An 11,735-nucleotide genomic window follows, 5' to 3' on the forward strand; every position below is an offset into this window, starting at 1 on the left:
TGCCTTCAATTTTGAATAAATCCCCAACAGTGTCACCAGCAAAACACCCCCACACCATCACACCTCCTCCTCCATGCTTCACAGTGGGAACCAGGCATGTGGAATCCATCCGTTCACCTTTTCTGCGTCTCACAAAGACACGGCGGTTGGAACCAAAGATCTCAAATTTGGACTCATCAGACCAAAGCACAGATTTCCACTGGTCTAATGTCCATTCCTTGTGTTTCTTGGCCCAAACAAATCTCTTCTGCTTGTTGCCTCTCCTTAGCAGTGGTTTCCTAGCAGCTATTTGACCATGAAGGCCTGATTCGCGCAGTCTCCTCTTAACAGTTGTTCTAGAGATGGGTCTGCTGCTAGAACTCTGTGTGGCATTCATCTGGTCTCTGATCTGAGCTGCTGTTAACTTGCGATTTCTGAGGCTGGTGACTCGGATGAACTTATCCTCAGAAGCAGAGGTGACTCTTGGTCTTCCTTTCCTGGGTCGGTCCTCATGTGTGCCAGTTTCGTTGTAGCGCTTGATGGTTTTTGCGACTCCACTTGGGGACACATTTAAAGTTTTTGCAATTTTCCGGACTGACTGACCTTCATTTCTTAAAGTAATGATGGCCACTCGTTTTTCTTTAGTTAGCTGATTGGTTCTTGCCATAATATGAATTTTAACAGTTGTCCAATAGGGCTGTTGGCTGTGTATTAACCTGACTTCTGCACAACACAACTGATGGTCCCAACCCCATTGATAAAGCAAGAAATTCCACTAATTAACCCTGATAAGGCACACCTGTGAAGTGGAAACCATTTCAGGTGACTACCTCTTGAAGCTCATGGAGAGAATGCCAAGAGTGTGCAAAGCAGTAATCAGAGCAAAGGGTGGCTATTTTGAAGAAACTAGAATATAAAACATGTTTTCACTTATTTCACCTTTTTTTGTTAAGTACATAACTCCACATGTGTTCATTCATAGTTTTGATGCCTTCAGTGAGAATCTACAATGTAAATAGTCATGAAAATAAAGAAAACGCATTGAATGAGAAGGTGTGTCCAAACTTTTGGCCTGTACTGTATCTGTTTTCAGCAAACTCACCCTCAGGGTGTGGTTTTCCTGCTGATGCTATTTTGTTAGCAGTAAGGTAGCTAGCTTTCACAGCTGCACTGCTGATCTCTCAGCTAAAACGTAAACGGGACTTATGTTTCCTCAAACCTGCCAAATGTTTCTTATTTTTCTTAGTTGTACTCACAAGTTGTTGTAATTATCGCCATGATGAGTTTGATATTGGTGCTGTATACAATATTCCTTGAGCACTGAAAGGTGCTGTGAACATACTAAGCACACTGGCTTCCCATTCACCTCTGTGAAGAAATAGCCTAGTAACTGGTTCATTTGGACAAATAGGAATAGCAGTATGTTTAATTGAGAAATTGGAATTAATGACTTCTCTTCAATTTTTACACTGAGCAAAGTCATTGAGTGGGCCAGATTGGACCCTTTGGCGGGCTGGTTTTGGCCTGCGGGCCGTATGTTTGACACCCCTTGTCTATGCAGTCAAAAAAATAATAATTTCAAATATAGTATAAGATATAGATAATCCATCCACCTGATAGGTGATGCATATCAAGATGTTGATTAAACAGCATGATAAACAGGTGTAAATTGGATTTTTCATGATAAAAAGTGCAGTTTCAACTTTTATTAAGATTTCACATGAGTAGCACTACAGAACTGCATTTTTTAGTTATTGTCTGGTGTGACCATTTGCCTCATGCAGTGCGATACATCTCCTTCACACATAGTCGATCAGTGAGTGACTTGTCTGGTGGGTATGCAGGCCACTAGCCTGGTGAAACCATCCTGATCTCACGAGCTCATGTCAACACCAGGCCAGCAGGCCACACAGGAACAGGTAAGATGTTAGCTTCCAAGAATGGTGTTCAGATCCCTGTGACATGGGGCTGTGCATTATCGTGCTGCAACATGAGGTCATGGCGGAGGATGAATGGCATGGCAATGAGTCTCAGGATGTCGTCATGCTATCTCTGTGCATTCACACTGCCGTCAATAAAATGCACCTTATGCTAGCCCGTAACATAACCCACCACGAGGCACTCTGTTCACAGCACTGACATTAGCCAACCACTCACCCGCACCACACTATCTAGACTGTCTGCCATCCACCCGGTACAGAGTAAACCGGATTTCATCTGTGAAGAGAACACTTTTCCCAAGTGTCAGACACAATTGACAGTAAACAGTTGCCCACTCGAGTCAGTTATGACAATAAACTGCTGTCAGGTTCCACAAATTATTTGAAGTTCAGTTGGGGTTTGGTTCTCAACACAAAGGAAATTGACACACATCGATAAGAGATCCTCTTGAGGGCTTTAACCATCAGAACAGAAATAGCATATCATTAGAGTGAAATGTGCTGAGATAAGAAACCCTCACTTCAAGTACAGCACACATTGAGTGTGCCCTCTAGTGATGTAATATGAGAACAGATTAAATTGTCTTTTCATAACTTTTCACTAAAACTGCGTTTCATATTGTAAGTAAAAAGTACAGCTCAAGCAGCATTCTTTGTCTGTTGGTTGTGAAGAGATAAAGTGAAATAACAACTAGAATCTGGAGATCTAAAGTCTGTTTTTACTTTCCGTCTGTGGATTTTTGGTACAGGAGAGAGAAATTTTTTTTTTTTTAATACTGACTTTAAAGCCACTGCCTTTTACCTCTGGACACTTGCTTGGGGTGGGTCTGTCATTTAACATGTCATTCAGCACAAAGAGTAACAACAAGCAAGAATTCAGCTTTGTTTATAAATTATTATTTTTCTAGAAGTACCATTCAACCCTCCTGTTATGTTCATTTCTCACATACAGCAAAAATGTTTGTGGGTTATTGTGACTTGGTGCATGTTTAACAATCCAAAGGTTATCACTGTTGCATTGTGTTAATCACAGAGACTTGGCCACAGGTTGCACAGCCAACTGCCAGGACAGGAACAGAGTTCTCTAAGAGCAAAAGTGGGGGGTTATGCAACTATGTTAACAACACCTATGGCAGTAAAGATTTTAGCAGGTGACTTCAACCATGCAAATTTAAAGACAGTACTCTTTCAATTTGAGCAATACATTCAACATGCTACCAGGGGGATAAATACACTGGACATAGTGTACTCTAACATCAAAAATGGCTACAGGGCAACACCTATACCGCACTTTGGCTGTTCTGACCAGGTCTTTGCTCTTCATCCCAGCATACACGACCCCTTAGGAAGAAAGCTCAACCCATTACAAAGATTGTCAGAACATGGCCTGAAGGTGCCTCCCATCAGCTGTTTTTTGATTGTTTTTTAAAAACAACTTGGGACATTTTTGAACTCCGGGACCTGGAAGAGTTCACTACAACCATACTCAGCTACTAAGAACTGTGCTTGCATTGTCACCATTGACAGGTATTTCCAGGTGTATCAGCCAGAAGTCATGGATGACAAAGGAAGTCCATATCCTGCTGACAGACAGAAACGCCGCTTTCCTGTCTGGCGATGGGGCACAGCACAGTCCTGCCAGAGCCAACTTGAAAAGAGGCATCAAATAAGCCATGATGGTTTACAAGAGGAAGCCTGAAGACCATTTCTGAGGCAAAAACATGTGGCGGGTGAGGCAGGGGGTTCAGCATATCACCAACTCCAAGTCTAACAACCTCACAGCTGCTTAAAAAAAATGTTTCTTTGCCTGCTAGGAGGTGGAGGAACCTGAGGCAACCATATCACACTCACCAGCCCACAGCAGCCGTATCCCCATAGTACAGGAACATGAGGTTAAGGGACACATTGTGGGCAGTGCACCTGAGGAAAGCTACAAGGTATGATGGAGTGTCTGGAAGGGTACTTAAAGAATGCACAGACCAGCTCACTGGGGTCTTCCCAAAGATCTTCAACCTTTCTCTGTTTCAGTCTATAATCCCATGCTGCCTCAAGTCTGCCTCAATCATCCCGCTGCCAAAAAGACCACCATCAGCAGCCCGGTGGTGCTCACACCAGTAATAATGACGTGCTTTAGAAATTCCAAGGGTATGATTTTCAAAATTGTCAAAAAACAAGTGCTCATCTCTCTATCAACTTCATACTGGAAAAGCTGTAATGACAATGTTTTGTATGTAGTGCACATCTTGCACCACAGGTGAACTCTGATGCAATGGGCGGCTGAACAGATGGGGATAACTTGAGGATAGCTGATGGGGAGCACCACACACAAATACCATCATATACCCCAGTGAAATTCCAGGAAGGTATTAGGGGAAAAAACATACCACCCAAGCCTACTCTCATTCACATTCGACTCACACCAGTTTGCATAACGAGCAAATAGATTACAGAGGATGCCATGGTCACAGCACTAACCCACTGAAACATCATGGAAGCTACCTATGCACCTTATGCAAGCCCATAACATAACCCACCACGAGGCACTCTGTTCACAACACTGACATTAGCCAACCACTCACCCGCACCACACTATACAGACTGTCTGCCATCCACCCGGTACAGAGTAAACCGGATTTCATCTGTGAAGAGAACACTTTTCCCAAGTGTCAGACACAATTGACAGTAAACAGTTGCCCACTCGAGTCAGTTACGACAATAAACTGCTGTCAGGTTCCACAAATTATTTGAAGTTCAGTTGGGGTTTGGTTCTCAACACAAAGGAAATCGACACACATCGATAAGAGATCCTCTTGAGGGCTTTAACCATCAGAACAGAAATAGCATATCATTAGAGTGAAATGTGCTGAGATAAGAAACCCTCACTTCAAGTACAGCACAGGTCGAGTGTGCCCTCTAGTGATGTAATATGAGAACAAATTAAATTGTCTTCATAACTTTTCACTAAAACTGCGTTTCATATTGTAAGTAAAAAGTACAGCTCGAGCAGCATTATTTGTCTGTTGGTTGTGAAGAGATAAAGTGAAAGAACAACTAGAATCTGGGGATCTAAAGTCTGTTTGCACCACAGGTGAACTCTGATGCAATGGGCAGCTGAACAGATGGGGATAACTTGAGGATAGCTGATGGGGAGCACCACACACAAATACCATCATATACCCCAGTGAAATTCCAGGAAGGTCTGCAGTGGGATGTAAACACCGACCAGAATGAATGAAACAAACTAACGGGGGGAGTAAAAAGGTTTGCAGTTGATGAAAAACAGATTCCAGATCAGGAGAGTAGTGCTGCTGGATCACTGTCACGTCATTACACCAGCCGCTGTTAGTGTAAAAACAGATACCTCCACCTTTAGTTTTGCCGGAGAGTTCCGTGTTACAATCCGCTCAAGAGTTGGAAGCCTGCCAGCTGCAGCGCAGAGTCCGGTATTGATCCACACAGCCACGTCTCCGTGAAGCACAAAACTGCAGGTGTAGGAAGTCTCCGTTTTTCACCACCAGTAGCTGAAGTTCATCCAGTTTACTGGCCAGCGAACGCACGTTGGAGAGAAATATACCTGCAGGGCAGCGGTGTGCAGTGTCCGCGTTGGCGAAGACGCACAAGCGCACCGGCACGTTTCCCCCTCCTCCGGTGTTTCACTGCACGAGCAAAATCCGCTGGAGTTGTTCCCCTAACAAAAAAAGCCTTTCAGCGTCACTGACCCGAGCGGACCTGTGACCTGTCAATCAACTTGCCCGACATAGCCTACTATTTTATTGGCCCGGGCCATGGGGCCATGGGTTATGTCAGCTTTCCACTATTGCATTTTTTCCGACATTTCGCTAATATTCCCTCCGCCCCTTCGCCACAACATGAGCACGCTCACAGCACATTGCATTCCAAGCATCAGGTGTTGTGACTGAGAGGCGGTTTACACGTCGCCGGCTATTTTCATAAACGGACATTTCACCATCTCCGTTTTCAAAAAGATCTTCGTTTACACTTACCCGTGTATATATACACAAGAGCATGCCAAACCTGTAGGTGGCAGTGTAACGAGAGGCTCAAGCCTTCCATGTATCCGCTGTCACCATAGCAACATAGGTCGCACTTTTGACACAGGCGCAACTTCCGGCGCATGTTGTGACGTCGGCTGCCTATAACTCTATTTATCTCCGTTTATCTCAGTTTACATGCAAACGCGCAACCGGAGTTTTCCAAAATCTCCACTCTGGCCGGAGTTTTTAGAAAGACTCGTTTTCAGAGGAGAAATCTCCGTTTGCGTGTAAACGAAGGGCACAAACGAAGGAAGATGTCTCCGTTTATCAAAATCACCGTGTACGTGTAAACGGCCTCTTAGTGCACCGACCGTAAACAATAGCCAATTAAAGGATTCCGCCTGTCAATCATCACATTATACTTCCGATCAAAATTATTAAATGTTTATATAATCAAAATAAATTGTGAATAACAATGTTTTTTTCCATCAAGTGTATTTAATTTTTAATGCCTCTGGACATCGAATTTAGTGCTTTTTAATGCCATTTAAGGCCTTAATTTTCGCAAAATCTATTTAATGAATTTTAATGCTTTTTAATAACCCTGTATAACCTCGAATGCCAGATTTTACAACTCTAGACAGACTTAAGTTGGCCTGCAGCCAAACAGGAGGGTTAAATATTAGCAGGTCACTGTTTAATGATAAATCCATGGCAGTGTCCTTAACGCTGCATATAGCACACCCTTATTGTAATCCGTCTTTCCATTCCATTCCTCCGTCTCCATAGTTTTCACCTTTAATCTGTCTTGCATCTATGTACAACCTATAGGCTGTATAAAGAGCCAACTACAAGTCCCGGCCAGCTCTGCAATGAGCCATCATCACCTCTGAAATTAATCCAGCGCCACTGCCTCCAATCATTTGCTTGGGATGGGTCCAATATTCAATGTCACATGCAGTGTAAAAGATTGTCAGTGACCCAGAGTTCAGATATGTTTGTTTAAGGAGTATATTTTAAGGGAGACCTGGCCAGCTTTTGCCCTGACAGGCAGGCACCATGAAGCCGGGGCAGCATCTCTCCATTTGTGTCCTACTTTGTGTGACACAGAGCGCAGATGGAGGGAACATTTTGGTGTGGTACGCTGATGGCAGCCACTGGATTAACATGAAGCCTGTGCTGGAGTTGTTGATTGACAGGGGACACCAGGTGACGGTTCTGGTCCCAAGCACTTCAATGTTCATGACCACCAGTGAGTCTCCTCGTTTTGGCTACGAACCCTTCAATGTCTCTATCTCAATGGAGACCATCAGACAGTTTTATGAGGATTTTTTTCACTTCTCCATGTATGAGATTGATCATATGAGCTACTTGCAGATGTACATCAAATACATGAATATTATGACAGTGTACCTGCAGAACTTTTTAAAGTTTTTGGATGGCGTGGTGAAATCAGAAACCATCATGAAGAAGCTGAAGGAGGGAAAATATGACCTTCTCCTGGCTAACCCCCTCTATCCCGGCAGTGACTTAGTAGCAGATATTTTGGGCATCCCCCTGGTCCTCTCCCTGCGGTTTTCCCTAGCCCATAACTGGGAGAGACATTGTGGTCAGCTACCCACTCCTCCTTCCTTTGTCCCCGCCGCTATGAGCAAACTGACTGACAAGATGAACTTCTTTAAGAGAGTGTGTAACTTCCTCTTCTACCCACTGCAGGACATTGTGACCAATATTATTTATTGGAAAGGAGTAGATAAATATTACTCGGAAGTCAAAGGTGAGCAACTCAGAAAACAAGTCAAACGGTTTGATTGATTTTGATTGACTGCAATGCTTTATTAACTAAATAATTCGCAACATTTTCATGTTTTATATAAGTTGATAAAAGATGAAATTAAATATCTGAAGTATTTTTTATACCTTTCAACGTACCACTAGCAGCCCTTACTTTTGCACTGTGACAGGAAAACCCACCAGTGGCTGTGAGATGATGGGTAGAGCAGACATCTGGTTGATGCGAACCTACTGGGACTTTGATTTTCCTCGTCCTTCTCTCCCTAACTTCAAATTTGTTGGTGGGATCCACTGCAGACCTGCTAAACCTTTACCAGAGGTAACGCTGTGTCCACTATCACACACCTATTAATGTTTTATTATATCTTCACAGTATTCCTGACTTAAACAATGAAGAAAATAAAGCCATTAAAATGATGTTGAAAAAAAAAATGCTGGTTGGTTTGCGTTGAGGTAACGTTACTCTTTTTGCAGGATATAGAGAAGTTTGTGCAGAGTTCTGGAGACGCTGGCATCGTGGTCTTCACTTTGGGATCAATGATCAGGAATATTTCCACAGAGAAGGAAAACATGATAGCCTCAGCCCTCGCTCAGTTACCACAAAAGGTCAGAGTACAATCAGTGTCAACAAATACTATGCCAACTGGAATAAACTTACATGACACTGTTGGGAAAAGCACTGCCCTGCGACACTGCCCTGAGCAGCACTTTGACTCTTTTAATTTATTTATTTTTTGTAATTCTAATGGGACTTTTTGAAAGTTGTGTGCTTCCCAGCATCAGGCAGTGGATTTTAATAACGTGAATCCAGCATAAGGTGCCCTGTGGCTGGGAGACAGTAAAGAAGAGAGTGCATGAGAGCGGCAGTTGGTGTGTTGTGCTATTTTTACCAGTAATTGGTAATTCACTGCTTTGACTGCAGCCGTTCACCACACATAGGCTACAAATGCCATATGAAAAATAATGGTGAAGACAAATTAAGGTGGAGGAAACTAAAACATAAACTCAGTTCGCTAATGCAATAAGTTAGGCTAATTAACTAACTAACCAACCAACCAACCAACCAACCAACCAAGGTAACCTATGACAAAGACAAACTGATCGATGGACACAACTACACAGAGAGCTGTAACTAATAATGTTTAAATACAAGCTAAGTTGACTAGCTAACTTACAACAACCTTTATGATGTTTATGACAGTGCGCCTGCGCAAGCTTGGAGGATGACGTAGATTCTACTATAGTTATATGTCATCTTCCTGTTGTAGCAACAACCTTCATCTTTTAACTTTCAGCACAAAATTATTTCTCAAAAATATCTGGCAAATAGTGTGGCTAATCAACATTGTCAGGACATGACTCAGAAAAATAAAATATAAAAATGTCAAAATAAACTGAAGGGGGGGCTTTCAATCATTTTTGTTTCTGGTTCAGTCATGATAATGGGACAGGATGTTAGGCAAGGAGAAACAACCAGAAGTGTATAAAATATGCCAGTTTACAGTTTAGGAAGAATTAATGAGTGCGCTGTGTTGGTCTAAGTTTTATTGTTGTTCATAGGTGGTGTGGAGACACAAGGGAGAAAAACCAGCGACTCTGGGTGCAAACACCAGAATTTATGACTGGATTCCTCAGAATGACCTACTGGGCAAGTAAAGCTTTTAGCCTTCGACAGTAGTCCTTGTGACTTTTACTTTTAATTAAAATATGGTATCCACCACATTGGGTTTTCTCATCATTGTTTAGTTTGACAGAACAAAATCCTAAGGGGACATACAGTAGGAGAAAAGACAGTAGATTATTTTGGTGAAGTTTGTTCTTTGGCAAGCAGGACGTCAATTCAGAGACAAGGATTTTTCCAACCACTGCACATTAATAATATGCACTATTACATACTGAAATTTTTTACCCATGGTTTCCCTACAATGTATCGAAATGACTTTGGTGACCCCCCCTACCATGAGTTCATGGCACTTCAGCACAAATCCTTGTTGTACAGCCTTGTGATGCTGCAATTTTGTTTTCTGCAGTTCTTCAAAAATCTATCTGGGATCTGATCTAGTAAGCTTCCACTCACAAGCTTTTCCCAATGTTCAGTTTATACGGTTACAACAGTTACGTCATGCAGAAGTAATATATGCTTAAACAGCCTGTTTTGGTTTAAAAAATAATGTTTGTTTCATTAATTTCTGTAACCTATCAGGTCATCCCAAGACCAGAGCTTTCATCACCCATGGTGGCTCAAATGGGATTTATGAGGCCATCTACCACGGTGTTCCCATGGTGGGCATCCCCATGTTCGCTGACCAGCCACAGAACATGGTCCACATGAAAGCTAAGGGAGCTGCAGTTACTGTGGACGTGAACCTCATGAAGTCTGAAGACCTTAGAGATGCTATCAATACTGTCATCAATGACAAATCGTAAGTTATTTTACTTATCTGTAGTTGGTCTGTTTAAGGTTAATATTGAAAAATTATTGCATTTCTGGAGAGCTCACATTAATAATACAGACGCAAGATTGACGACATGCCATAAATGAAAATGGAAAATCAGCCTAAAAGGAGCTGCAACACCTCACGTGGTGTAGAGAAACTGGTGCCTCCTCATGTACCCGTAATTGGTCACCAAGGTAAAAAAAAAAAAACAGCACGGCATTAGTTCAGGGAGGCTAGGTAGGGAAGACTTTTGGTTGGCCACAAGGAAGTTCTGGCAAACAGTAGTGGCCTGGTTCTATATTTTGATTTGAAGTCAAACATCATTTCAGAGGATGTTGGTCGATGCCAGGGTTGTCTCGTCTCTGAATTAGTTCCTGATTTTTATGGATAAGATCTCAGGTGCACTGGGGTGGTTTGCAGCCCAATGTGCAAATGGTCAAGTCTGAGGCCATGGTTCTCTGCCAGAGAATGGCAGATTGCCCTCCTTGGGTGTGAGTTGTTGCATCAAGTGAGGCGGTATCTTGTGGTCCTGTTTATAAGTGAGGGTAAAATGATCAACAAGTGGACCTATGGTCATAAACTTTGTGTAGTAAAGGAAAGTGTGAGGTCACATGGCTCATCCTTGAAGCCAAGACGCAACCACAAAGACATCAAAGAACTAGTAACGACAAATGACAACTGTTGTGTCACCCCATATTTCTGTGTGTTGGCCAAGACGTTGCAATTGAACACACCACAAACACTACAGCCAATGGCCACCTACTATCTATGTTCTGAACTCAACCCAGCAGCAGAAAATGGTTGACAACATGGATGAAAAATTATTTTCTTGCCATTCTGCCTTTCTGGAGAGCTTACATTAATAATACAGAAAAAAATGAACTTTTTTTCCTCTTTATCCCCATTCTTGGTAAGCAAAAGAAAGTATAAAGTTTAAAATACATTCAAAACATTAATTCACATGTTCACCCCTGTATATTCACATTCATAGGTACAAGGAGAATGTCATGAAACTGTCCAGCATCCATCATGACAGACCAATGAGTCCTCTGGATGAGGCAGTATTCTGGATCGAGTACACCATGAGACACAAAGGGGCCAAGCACCTGAGGGTTCAGGCCCATGAGCTCACCTGGTACCAATATCACAGCTTGGATGTCCTGGCCTTCCTCCTTGCAATTGTTCTTCTCCTCGTATTTCTTGTCATCAAGACCTGCAGTTTCTGCCTCCGGAGGTGCTGTGGCAGAGCCGAACAGAGAAAGAGAAAGGCTGAGTAACTGAATGAAATGAAGCTGTTTATAAAACTGATGGGTGAAAAAACAGTTCTTTGGTTGTCCTGTTGGTCTTAACTCATGTGATCTAACCACAATGGGTTCATTAATTGTCCAAAATTTGAAACAACTATTTTGAGCAAGAAAATAAAAAATACATTCAAAAATCACTCTGCAGTCCAGTATTCTTGTGAAACTCTAAGTAATGTACTGTGTTTTATGTGTTTCACATGTTTCGTCAGAATAAACTCAGGTTCAGACAGCCTGTAAACTGAAGTAAAAACACTGTTAGACTCTACACAAACAAATACCATGTAT

The 11,735-nt window shown here is 42.4% G+C and overlaps 1 protein-coding gene across 1 annotated transcript in view; it reads left to right on the top strand.

Moving 5' to 3' along the window:
- Positions 1-11,587, top strand: part of LOC117252424 (UDP-glucuronosyltransferase 2A1-like) — a 19,132-nt gene extending 7,545 nt beyond the window's left edge. The window contains exons 2-7 of the mRNA XM_033619290.2: positions 7,038-7,691; positions 7,879-8,027; positions 8,183-8,314; positions 9,269-9,356; positions 9,912-10,131; positions 11,138-11,587. Coding sequence (XP_033475181.2) covers positions 7,038-7,691; positions 7,879-8,027; positions 8,183-8,314; positions 9,269-9,356; positions 9,912-10,131; positions 11,138-11,423 — 1,529 coding nt within the window. The 3' untranslated portion in view covers positions 11,424-11,587. The remainder of the gene's footprint in view (positions 1-7,037; positions 7,692-7,878; positions 8,028-8,182; positions 8,315-9,268; positions 9,357-9,911; positions 10,132-11,137) is intronic.
- Positions 11,588-11,735: the final 148 nt, after the last annotated feature.

The sequence above is a fragment of the Epinephelus lanceolatus genome, chromosome 9, assembly GCF_041903045.1.
Source record: "Epinephelus lanceolatus isolate andai-2023 chromosome 9, ASM4190304v1, whole genome shotgun sequence".
Lineage (NCBI taxonomy): Eukaryota > Metazoa > Chordata > Actinopteri > Perciformes > Serranidae > Epinephelus > Epinephelus lanceolatus.